Source organism: Colossoma macropomum, unplaced genomic scaffold (genome assembly GCF_904425465.1).
Source record: "Colossoma macropomum unplaced genomic scaffold, Colossoma_macropomum, whole genome shotgun sequence".
In the NCBI taxonomy this organism is placed as follows: Eukaryota; Metazoa; Chordata; class Actinopteri; order Characiformes; family Serrasalmidae; genus Colossoma; species Colossoma macropomum.
The window spans coordinates 31,819,556-31,832,162 of NW_023494790.1; the positions used below are offsets into that span (position 1 = coordinate 31,819,556).

Sequence of the window (12,607 nt, forward strand, 5' to 3'; positions counted from 1 at the left end):
GCCATGGAAACCCATTCAATGAAGCTCTCTACGTACTGTTCTTGAGCTAATCTGAAGGCCACATGAAGTTTGGAGGTCTGTAGCGATTGACTCTGCAGAAAGTTGCGACCTCTGCGCACTATGCGCCTCAGCATCCGCTGACCCCGCTCTGTCATTTTACGTGGCCTACCACTTCGTGGCTGAGTTGCTGTCGTTCCCAATCACTTCCACTTTGTTATGATACCACTGACAGTTGACTGTGGAATATATCTGCATGCCTAGGTGTTTGGTTTTATACACCTGTGGCCATGGAAGTGATTGGAATTCAATGATTTGGATGGGTGAGTGAATACTTTTGGCAATATAGTGTATATTGCATACTGCTAAAAACAGCAGAAGCAGCCATCTTCTGTTCGCTTTTAAAGATAATAGTGTGCCATACCATGTCATTAATCCTATCCACCCTCATGATGTGTTTTGCATCACTAATCACACCTTGTCTTCTCAGTTTTATAACTCAGGAATGTGCTTTAATGCAGCAGTTTACTACGCATATCCTTAGAAACTGCGGAATCTACCATTTCTAAAAATAGCGGCACCATCGCGGTCCGATGAAGCATCTGTGAGTAATCCTTTGTGGAAAAACAGTACAAATAGACTCTCCTTCAAAGTTTGTATTTTATTCTTCAAGTATCTTCTGTGCTCATAAACTCTGCATTTCGGTTTATTTCCACTACTATTATTTACTTCTAGGGCTTCTAAAATATTTACATGGTGTTTCAAATCAAATATTTGATTGGATCAGTCAGTATTATCCACCGAAAATGCCTCTTCAGTGCCTCCGCGACTCAGCCAGCTCTGAAGCTGCGCTCGCATGTCGTCAGTGCGAGGCGCTTTCCTCACTCTGTTTGTGTGCGTCCTCGCAGCGGCGCATGTCTTTTGGCGCCTGTCCAACATCGCTGGATTGATATAGATTTTAAGTTTATATTATGGTACACAGTTCTTTATTGTGTGTTTTCTAAATAAGCCAGTATTTATCTAATCATTTGTGGAAGGACTCTTTATTATAAGAGTAATTGTTATTTTAAGCAGCTGACAGTAAACACCCAGTGTACTAAAACAGTGTTTTATTAGCTGGAATATTAGCCATATTGGCCCTGAACAAAAAACTCAAAGGCTTGGCTGCTGTGACAGGCTTCCATTATTTGTTATCTACATTAGCCCCGAAGCTCCAGTGCAAAACTGAAGAAGCGAATATTGGACTTGTCTTGGACTTGGACGATCAACTACATGTTTGGTAAGGGGAAGAATGTGTACATTTGATTTTTGGCTGAAACATCACTTCCACTTTTAAAAGATTTCAACCAGGAGCACCTTTAAGCAAATAATACATGAAACTTAAAAGGGCAGCAAATGAAAACAGGTTGAGAGAAACCTGAGGCGGGTACGGTCAGCAAGCAGCATGTGGAGGTAGCGCTCCAGAGAGTGTTCGTTGAGAGCACAGCGGAGCCAGGCTCGCCCGCGACCCAGCTCAGACCAGATGTTCCGAAGAGAATAAAAACGCTGCAGCTCATGCCGATTCAAGTGTTCCTTCACGTAGAACCAGAAAGTCAACTCTGCAACACACCACAGTGGAACACTGTTAAACACAATTTATTTGTTCACCATTTGTTTCCTCATTTTGCCAGCCTGCCACAGGTGTTTGAGTTATATTTAAAATATACCTTTGGAGCTTGTCACAAATGTTAGCAGTGATTTTGCGATAGGTCCTAGTCTACGAGGTCAGAAAAAATGACTTCATTATGAACATTTTAGACAAATTGGTAGTAATTTTCTATTCCTCACAGTGCCAGTTACATGAACTAAGAACTCTCCATGGGAGGTAATTTGGGGTAATATTCGATTTAATGTCTTAGGACAAACCAAAAGCCTGATATGATTATTTTTAAACAGCAAATTTGCAAAAAGATCTAGTGAGACAGAGATGTTTTCAGTTTCAGGGGCATGATAACTGAAGGAAAATGGGGGGTCCAATTTCGTCCACCAGCAAAAAGGACCCTGAGAGACTCTATTTTGTGGCAATCCCAAGAGATTTTAAGCATCTCTTCAAAACAGAGCTGAAGAGCAACCTTAGAGTAGACAATAAATGGCAGTATACATCAAATAATGCAAGAAAAATGTCATTATCTCTGCATTTTATACCACAGTATTTCAAATGAGGTTCTATAGCCCACAGTTCAATAGAATCTATTCTTGGTACTTGTAACATCATACTAACAACTGACCAGCATATCAAAGATATTTTTAAATTTCAGAGAACAAAAAAACAGAAAAAGTTGGAAACCGGTCAAGGCAGCCACAAATTACAAAAAAAGGCAACTCAAAGTAAAACAAAGTCTTCAATAACATTTCTAAAGCACTTTTTCTGAAGACACCAGTTACGCTAACCAACTGTGCAAAAGCCAAACGAGGATGTCAATAAAATTTTCCCAGCAGCAAAACTATTAATCACTCTGAACTATTGTGCATTGATAAGTGGTATCATTCTTAGTCCTGCTGTTGCTGTTTAAAACCTCAAAACCACAGCAGGTGCTGGGAGTAAACCTCAGAGACAGGCTGTTTCTCTTTTCTGACCTTTTTCACAGCGCTTGTTGCATAACCATCTGGTTTCAGAAACAGTCTCAGCACCTGCTTTCCCTGTTTGGGCCCTGTGAAGCATCTGTTTCCTCTAATGGACAGCCCACAGCACTATAGCTACTCTCTGTTACTAAGGACACCTCCGAGGTACTGCCCCACAGGAGTGAAAAGTAAGACAAAATGATTACACTAGCAGTTCATTAACACAACTTTCGCAGACGTTTTTCAAATCACTTGTTTCTGAGAAGTGTTTAAAAAGGCTACTTCTCCAGGGAACACCCTTACACAACGTGATCAGAGAATATGCAAAGTTTAAGAAGATGTTCCAACCAAAGAAAAAAACAAACTCACACTATTTTCCCTTCACTTTAAATGCAGTTGATCAGCCAAGACATGTTTGGTGTCCAATGTTTGTTAGTTTTGCACTGGCACTCCAAGGCTAATGCAGCTAACAGGTAACGGATGTTTATAGCCAGTTGTTAGCATTTACACCTTAATCATCATACACCTTAACTAATCTCAAACAGGCTTGCTAATATGGTTTCTGACAGTGTATGACATACTAATATATATTGTTTCTGTCCGTTTGTTCATATATATATATATATATATATATATATATATATGAACAAACGGACAGAAACAATTCTAGATGGTCGTTGGTACTGTTTTTTACCTATGTGACATACTTTTGTCAAGTCAAGTCAAATTTATTTGTATAGCGCTTTTTACAACTAATGTTGTCACAAAGCAGCTTCACAGAAATCCATTAAAGACAAAGTTTTAACATGAAATGTAAATCCTCCAGGTGAGCAAGCAAGAGGCGACAGTGGCAAGGAAAAACTCCCTCAGAGCTGGGGAAGAAACCTTGGGAGGAACCAAGGCTCATAAGGGGGAATCCATCCTCCTCCTCTTTGTCCACTTAGGTAAAAGTATGTCATACAGTATCAGAAACAAATTCCATTTGAGAACACCTAACAACTTGATATTACGTGATGCAGGTGTGTGATCATTTAGTCATGCAGTTTGCACAACGCTAACTGTTGGCTACAAGCTTCCATTACTTAGTTCATACACTATATGGACTATTGGGACACCTACACTTGACACCTACAGGGGCTTTTATGACATCCCATTCTACATCCATAGGCATTAACATGGAGTTGGTCACCCCTTTGCACCCATAACAGCTTCCACTTTTCTGGGAAAGCCTTCTACAAAATTTTGGAGTGTGTCTGGGGGAATTTTTGCCTATTCATCCAGAACAGCACTTGCGAGGTCAGACACTGATGTCGGACGGAAGGGCCTGGCTCGCAATCGCCGTTTTAATTCAGTTTGATAGGGTTGAGGTCACGGTTCTATGCGGACCAGTCAAGTTCTTCCACACCAAACTCACCCAACCATGTCTTTATGGACCTTGCTTTGTGCACTGGGGCAGAGTCAGAGCCTACCCCAAACTGTTCCCACAAAGTTGGAAGCCTTGCCTAAATGTTTTGGACAACCGCTGAAAAAAAACCCCGTAGCATTATCCCTCATCCACTAAACTTTACACTTGGAACAATGCAGTCAGGCAGGTAACATACTCCTGGCATTCGCCAAACCCAGACTCATCAATCAAACTGCCAGATAAAGAAGCGTGATTTGTCACTCCACAGAATACATTTTCACTGCTGTAGCAATGGGACTGAATGAAACACATGAATTTATTAATTAAGAGGTGCATCCCAATACTTTGTCCATACAGTGTAGCTCCAGTGCAAAATTACAGAAGCAAACATCAAGCACCAAATATTTCTTGGTTGACTGACTATTCTTGAGGAAAGGGAAATTGTGTAAATCAAATTCTTCTACCTGCATCTGTCTTGCTGATGAAGCCTGCCGCCTGCTTTATGGCCGCTGCAGTGAGGGCCAGACCCCGGCTCTTCTTCAGGCCATGCTGAAGCACCGCTTCAAACTGGGCACATAGGCATATAACTCTGTAGAAATATACACACATGAGAGCCAGCGAATACTCACAGGAACAGATCTTTTATGTTAACACAACAGAAGCCAACACCAAAAGGCAATGAAGGGAAAAAAGTAGTAAATAATAAGAATTTCAGTCTTATCAAATATGCTATAACCTATAGAATACCATTTTTCACCTAAATCCCTTAAAATCCCATGTTTATTACATCCTAGGGCTTATTATTCAATAACTGCACAGAGAAAAATGCAAACTGACTGAGTTATTATTAAATTACGATAATGAGGAATGGATGCCTGGATCCATCCTAACCACTTAAGGGATTAAATGAAATTATTCACTTAAAAAAAAAAGTACAAAAATTCTATGCAAAAAACTCTTCTCCTTAAAGAATATTTGGATGCGATGACACAAATAAAATATAAAATTCACATCTGACCTGCTATCAGAGTCGGACGCAATCTCCTTCCTTCCACCAAAGCGGATTTGGCACTGGAAATACATTCAAAAATATACAGAATCTGGACAAGGTAATCTAAGCATAACTACACAAATTGACTACTGTTTTTGACAACAGAGAGCACTGAAACTCTCTTTTCACAGAGCATGCTGCATCTTGGCTTGAAGCATGACAGCATCTTCAATAATTAATTCAAGTTATTGTACCTGTTTAACTGCATCTAGCAGTCTTTCTAGAAGGTGTTGTCTTTTCAGGCCATTTTGCTGTGTGCCTGAAAGGGACAAAGATATGGTATATAACTATACAATCATCTTTTCTCATAAAAACATAAGACGTAAAACTGCATATTATACAATTCTCAATTATTTATAAGATGTACCAAACTGTTTAAGGGTAATTTAATATATTTTGTGTTTGCTTCATCCGTACCAACATAGCAAGAAATAAAATGCCTCAAAAATAGGACATGATTGAGGATGGCAGAAGTTCAGTTTGTTTTGTGTAGCCACACTGCCAATAAGTGAACTGAAATATGCATCTTTCATATTAGTATATTACAAGCTTTAAACTTTTGAGTCAATCATAGCACCTTATTTTGGTTCAGGCCCTAAGTCTCCACAGACACTGAAACTCAGGCTGCTTAACCATGAATCCATTCCGAAGCCCAGGCCTCAGCATCATCTGCTTGGGAGGACAGCCTGGAGATCAAAGGCTCAGGCCTCAACACAAATCTCAGATCCATCAAAAGTTCAAACTTTAGCTGAAGCCCTGACCCCTCAGCCTTGGATCTTCAGGTCCCAGACCCAGGGTCATTTTAGTCTTAATCTTTTTTAATTAAACCAGTGCTTTCAAAATCTAGTCACCTAATTGAGCCTAATTGGCACTCAAACATTTAAAGGGCCCATATCATGAAAAACTTTTTTTTTTTAGATACGAGTTTGATGCGACATGTAAAGTTTATCAGTCACTACTCAGTCCATTCAGTCCATATTTGGAAACAAAGCTGCCAAAACAACTTGTTCTGACCTCACCATTTCACCAAAAAAACAAATGTATTTACATATATCTGCTTATTCAGCCTACAGCAAGTTAGCGCCACCTATTCACACAGAAGTGTAAGGAGAGTTTAAGCCTAGACTACTGTTTCCAAACAACCACACTACAGGACAACCGATCAGAAAACTACAGTAACATCCTGTGTAAATAAAAATAATATGTGGCCACGACCTAGTAAGACTTGGGAATAAGATGATTAAGTCGTGGCAATGACTTAGTAAGGCCATGACTTAGTAAGGCCCACGCCTTACTACGTGGTGGCCATGCATTAGGATCTCATTCCCACGCCTTACTAAGTCATGGCCGCGTATTACTTTTATTTATACAGGATGTCACCAGCAGGGCTCCGCAGAAAACAGAAAACTAATATTATGTCATTTATGTACATCAATCATAAAAGTACAGTAATAAATACAACTTGTTTAATTCCATGAATTAAAATAAAGACAAAGAGAGGTTGCAAAACGGTCACACAAAAATTAAATATGACTGTTTTCGGTACTAAAAAAAAACAAAAAAAAACCAAAAAAAAAACATAATAAGTGGACCTAAGGGGGGAAAGATAAAATTCAAGAAAAATATGGGCCCTTTAACAAAATTTTCCATTTGCTCTCACATACAGAAGCGCACCTAGCGGGATGAGATACCATCTTTAACTCTGAAGGCGTTAAAGGATTGCAGGTATCCCACACATGAATTACCTTTAGTCGGCTTATTTAAATAAACTGTAGTGAAATTGCAGAAGTTTAGGTTTAAACTGGGTCTCAAAAACTAGCCTATATGAAGTCCCTATAAGAAAGTTTCCCAATAATCTCAGTTGAAGGTCACAACTCTTCACAGTTGAAAAGTATTAACTTTTTTTGCACTGACATGTCACTAGCAAAACACACTCATACACAATTCAAAAATTCGGGCGTAAATTAGTCAAGGGGGGAATCAGGCTCGTTCAAACACAAAGTGAAAGTAGACACTTCTCTCTGAGCTTTTGTTTAACGTTATCACAACAATGATTTTCTCTATAACTTCCCTTCTACTAATTTGTAGCATAAACACGTGTGCCAAAACCCTCATCGTGCTTCATTTTAGAGTCATCTGTGGCCAAAACCAAAACTAGTAACGTTAACTAATACTGAGATGGTACGGATGTGGTGACAGTACTAATTTACTTAGGACAGAAAATGGGGCCTTTCTCTTTTCACAGAAACAAGCTGCCTCGTTCTTACTCACTTCCAACTCACCGCTCATACTGTGAAGCCGAAAAGGATGAACTTGTTCCCTTTATCATACGGCATGAATACAGTTTTCCTGCTTCAGGTCCGACAGTTATTCCAGCCGATGTCCAACGGGTATTCCTTATAGGATCACTTACATTTTCAGGCAGTATAAATTACTGTTAATTTGTATTTTGCTGCATCTCCAGCAATGAGAGCGCGCAGGAGGAGGAGCTGGCTAACTGGCTAAGCTAGTTTGCTAGCTAACAACAGAGACCTGCTTAGACACAGATTTTTTTAAATATTTATATTAGTCACGTTTACGGACGCTATGTGCAGCAAAGTAACGTTATCATCTTGTGAATGTTGTCCACCATTAGTTTACTTTCCAACCAAATAAAAGCGGTCTTTTGGCAGCGAGAGAAAGCTAGCTAGCTATCTTTCCCATTGCAAAGCGTCTCGTTTTGTTTTTGTCACATGATGTAGTTAGTACTTTTGTCATATGACACACACAGTGCCGTCATTTTTGTTGTCACAACTATTTTTGTATGATAAAAATAATGTTTTTATACAGTTCATATACTGAGTAGTGTGTCTGTTCTCTGTTTAAGAGGTGAGTTGAATAAAAAAAGTAATACGTGTTGCGACTCTGTTATACAGCAGTTATCTACCGAAAAGGAAGATCACTTCCATCAAATCTTGCACCGTCACATAGCGTTTTGAAGGGGTGCTCTTATTTGCTAAGTTTTTATATTGACCGTTTAATAAACATAAAATAATTTGTGAAAAATTACGGTCTCATCTAAATCCACATTAATTTGAACACCAAATTATCTTAACCCAAAAATCAAAGTTACACTATTTTCTCCTTATCCTAAATGCAGTCCATTGGCAAAGACACGCTTGCCATCCGAAATTTGCTTCTATTATATCAGCTTCGTAGCTACAATAACAGCTAAGGAATCAACTTGGAACATGAAAACACAGAAAATGCTACCAACGTCTTAATAAAGGCAAAGTGTGGTCACACTGAATGCTAAAAATATATATTTTGTTATTGAGCCTTCTATGTAATTGTCTGTTAAATGTACGATTTAGCTTTTTACCTGACTAAGCTAATGTGTACTTAAAGGCCCGCAATAGTAGTATACATAAAATACATTTTATTCATGAGAAAATTATGTACACATTTAAATCACATCAATTAAGTGCATGACTTTTTTGCCCTGCAGAATTTAGTTACACCTTCGACTTGTTGTACCTGAGCCAGGCATTCAAACTATTTAGAAGCATTTGAACAATGGAGTGAAGTGTAACATATCAGGGTTGGATCTGAGCCCTGCAGAAGCCCATGTGCTTAGTAAAATAGATATACCCAGACGTGGGTAGAGCAGCCTAAACTCATACTCAAGTAAAGGTATTGTAATTGCTGTGAACTAATGACTCAACTAAAAGTAGCTTTTTAAAAAACAACTTAAGTGGACATTAACAAAAAGTATTACTAGATCAAAACACTACTGAATTATTAAGTAAAATAGTACTGCAGTGGAATTTCTTAGTACATCCAGAATCTATCAGAAACTGAATTTTAAATTTCATTTATTGATGTACTTACAGAGCTGTACTTTTGCTTATTATATTTTCACAAAAATAAAACAATAAACCTTAAAAGCTAGAGGGGTGACCAATCACAAAACAGATATATAGATGCTGCTATCAATGAACACAAATAAAGACAATTAATGGCTAAATGTTATCAAAATGGACCTAAACAGTAGATTAATTTCCTCACAAACCTCACAACATACTTGAACTGAAGTAAAATTATCATCATTTGAAAATATAAATCCATAAAAATTTGACATGTGTACATGTTACTAAGAGAATGGAACTAGTTGCTACCCACCTGACCAGCACCATTGTATTGAACTATGCAGATGATTCAAAAGTAGGCATGCTTCTTCATTTACATACTAAAACTGATCAATTCTATTGCTTAACCAGAGTTGCAATCTTCTTGTGCTGTCAATTCTTTCAAGAAAAACAATATATTGTCAGTCTGTCCTGTGTTAAGCGGGTAGCCTACTGCTCACACAGTGCCAGCTCTCCAGATGCCTGATGTTACTCCCTGTGTGTAATGCGTACTGCAATTATACATTTGCACTGTCTTTGTGGTGACCAGGACGGTGGTGCCCTCCTCAGTGGAGGGCAGAGGGAGGTTGGAGTTGTAGTGAGCTGGGCTTATTCCCTTTTCTATATCTGCTGCTCCATTAGCAGCTGCAGATCCGTCGGCATCCTCAGACTGCTCAGTTGCATCAGAACTTCTCTCACTTTCAGACGAATCTTGTTTTTGAGCTGTAAATAACAGACAATAACAAATAATAAATCAAATTTTTATTACCATGAAATCAGCTTTGTTTAAATGATTTTGACATACATTTAATGCACAGATTAATATTTGGAAAAAGTAGTGGGATAAACATGTATGAAGTACATCATAAAAGACATTTTGTAATTATAGTGTGTAATGTGTATACAGATACAGAAAATATATATTATTATTGACTATAATGTAAAGTGTAATATATAGAGATGTATTTGGGAAATTGTGAAAGATAGAAAAAGATAACAGATTATAATGTCATACATGTCTTAGACATTGTAAAATTATATAATACACCTTGTAACAGATTTTAATATAGCAATAATATATACAGGTAGATAGGTATGGAGATGGATGTGGTAAAATTATTTATATTTACTTAAAAAAAGAACAGATTATAATTATATAATGTAATATATAACAAAAACTGTTCTCATTCACAAGCATGGAATTATTTTGAAAAAGAAAATGATTTATGATGATAACTCTGCAGTGAAGCTTGTGTGAAGCGCTATATACCTTTTGCAAAGGGGACGTGTTTACAGGCCTTCCTTCGAATGACCTGCAGAATTAAAGTCAGAGTGGTGCAAGCGCCAAGAAATACAAACAGCACTATTAGGACTGTGCGCACGTTTTGGTTCTCTCTAGCTTCATTGCCTGATGCTGTAAAAGACAAAAAGGAGTGAAGACTTTCATCACCAGAACATTTAATCATTTCAGTCCTATTAATTATTGAAATGATTTAGTAATGCAGTGATGATCACTAGTTACAACTGACTGAATCATGCTGAAAAGTTTTTTGTTTGTTTTTTTTTTTTGACCCAATTTAACTCAGTGAAACATCCACTTATCTGTTACAGCACTGTCATTTGGGAAGCCACAAAAGCATTTAATAATGTAAAAAAAATACTTACTCGAGGTAGGCCTACAAAATGTGGTGCAAATGGTTGGGGGAGAGTTGCATCTAATGGAGCAGTGCCGACAATCTTCCAGAAGTCCATCATAGTAATAATTCTTGGCACATTTACTCTCAGCAACAGTAGTAATGTAAAATAAAAGCCATAAGTAGAGAATCATCTTTCACTGAGAGCTCTGAATCTACCCTATTAGAGAGCAAGCAGCATTTATATTTCCAGTATGTAAATAATCACTGAGGGGAAGGGGAAGTCCCTTTACAGTTGAACAAGCTCACCCAAAAGTTCTGTTTTTTTAAAACCTTGAGAAAGGTTTAAGTACAGTGTCATAATTACTCTCCTCTTTTCTCCTTTTCCTAATTACAGTCTCATGATGACTGATGATTCATGATTCAAAATGTGAGACATACTGAACTTAATTTTATGCCACATTATGTAGAACTATGAAGCCATAGCAGAGGTCTCTGTCACTTTTGTTTTGTCTTACATTTTATGATAAAAAAGTGTGCAAAGATATTCACAATTTTCTACCTGACACTGGAATTAAAAGATGTAAACATACAAAAACATACACTATATCTTTAAAAGTATCCAGACACTTATTCTAATTAGTGAATTCAATTACTTTGGACACCTGCACACACACAATGCATAATCTCCATTGAAAAGCACTGCCACTAGACAGGTTTGTTCTGAAGCAGCTGCACATGAGCCTACGGTCACCATGCCCAGTGAATACCTTTGGGATGAGTTGGAGTGGTGTTCAAGAACTACTCATCCAACATCATTAAATCAAAATCAAAATCAAATCAGATTTATTGTCACATCACAAGAGTACAGGGACACAGGTGAGTGAAAAACTTGAGTGCGAGTTCCACAAATTATGCAGAGAACAGTATTTACACATAGATAAACAAAACTATAGATAGGATAGAAGAATAGATAAAACCAATTTAACTAAAATATATACATATAATCTTACACAATAACTTAAAAATAATAATATTGCACCGAGACATATAATATTGCACTGGGAATGTAGAGTGAGTGTAATCAACTATATACTATATATAGTAATGGATATTACAATGCTATGTAGATGTGCAAATAATCACACTAGGTGTGGAGGTAGAAGATGGTACAGTAGGTGGCAGAGTATTTAGTAAAGTGCAAGGTACAGGAAGTTAAGTGGAAGCGCAGGGGGAGAGTATTGTCTTTGGATAGGTATTCAAAGTCCAGCTATGCAAGTAAAGTGCGGGAGTACAGTGGGTGCACGTACGTGTAATGGGAAGGGTTGGGCTGGGCAGAGCAGTGATTACTGGCTGTTCAATAGCCTGGTTGCATGGGGGAAGAAGCTGTCTTTGAGCCGACTGGTTCTGGCTTTTAAGCTTCTGAGCCTCCTACCACTCGGCAGCTGAGAGAACAGACAGTGACTAGGATGGGAGGGGTCCTTCATAATCCTTCTGGATTTCCTCAGGCAGCGACTGGTGTATAAATCCAATAGGTTAGGGAGCTGAACCCCGGTGATGGACTGTGCTGTCCGCACCACCCTCTGCAGAGATTTCCTCTCACGAACAGTACAGTTCCCGTACCAGGTGGTGATGCTGCCCGTCAGGATGCTTTCCACAGTGCAGGTGTAGAAGGTCTTAAGGATGCTGGGGTTCAGGCCAAACCTCCTCAGCCTTCTGAGGAAGTAGAGGCGCTGGTGGGCCTTCTTCACCACCTGTGAGGTGTGCACTGCCCATGTCAGGTCCTCGCTGATGTGAACACCGAGAAACTTAAAGCTGCTGACCCTCTCTACCGCAGTCCCATTGATGGAAATCGATGGGTGTACTGTCTCCTGCTTCCTGAAGTCCACGATCAGCTCCTTGGTCTTACTGACGTTTAGAGAGAGGTTATTCTCCTGGCACCAGTTTTCCAGGATTTTAACCTCCTCTCTGTAGGCCGATTCATTGTTGTTGGAGATCAGGCCCACAACTGTTGTGTCGTCAGCAAACTTTA

General features: G+C 38.6%; 2 protein-coding genes across 3 annotated transcripts in view; both read right to left on the reverse strand.

Moving 5' to 3' along the window:
- Positions 1-7,778, reverse strand: part of snx29 (sorting nexin 29) — a 146,268-nt gene extending 138,490 nt beyond the window's left edge. For both annotated transcript variants that reach the window (XM_036573094.1, XM_036573095.1), the window contains exons 1-5: positions 7,337-7,778; positions 5,249-5,313; positions 5,022-5,074; positions 4,468-4,592; positions 1,415-1,595 (exon numbers count right to left, since the gene is read on the reverse strand). In XM_036573094.1, coding sequence (XP_036428987.1) covers positions 1,415-1,595; positions 4,468-4,592; positions 5,022-5,074; positions 5,249-5,313; positions 7,337-7,343 — 431 coding nt within the window. In that variant the 5' untranslated portion in view covers positions 7,344-7,778. The remainder of the gene's footprint in view (positions 1-1,414; positions 1,596-4,467; positions 4,593-5,021; positions 5,075-5,248; positions 5,314-7,336) is intronic.
- Positions 7,779-8,891: 1,113 nt separating this feature from the next.
- LOC118808884 (tumor necrosis factor receptor superfamily member 17) lies at positions 8,892-11,390 on the reverse strand. The gene is made up of 3 exons (XM_036571768.1): positions 10,607-11,390; positions 10,212-10,355; positions 8,892-9,664 (listed from the first exon to the last, which is right to left on the reverse strand). The coding sequence occupies exons 1-3, from the start codon at positions 10,767-10,769 to the stop codon at positions 9,399-9,401; spliced, it is 573 nt and encodes a 190-aa protein (XP_036427661.1). The 5' UTR covers positions 10,770-11,390; the 3' UTR covers positions 8,892-9,398.
- Between the last annotated feature and the right edge of the window lie 1,217 nt (positions 11,391-12,607).

Excerpts from the sequence above, each read along its gene's own strand:
- LOC118808884 (XM_036571768.1), bottom strand. The coding sequence starts at position 10,769 with ATGATTCTCTACTTATGGCTTTTATTTTACATTACTACTGTTGCTGAG. Across the intron at positions 10,356-10,606 it reads ATTTTGTAGGCCTACCTCGA|CATCAGGCAATGAAGCTAGA; the intron begins GTAAGTATTTTT and ends TGTCTTTTACAG. Across the intron at positions 9,665-10,211 it reads ACACGTCCCCTTTGCAAAAG|CTCAAAAACAAGATTCGTCT; the intron begins GTATATAGCGCT and ends TGTTATTTACAG.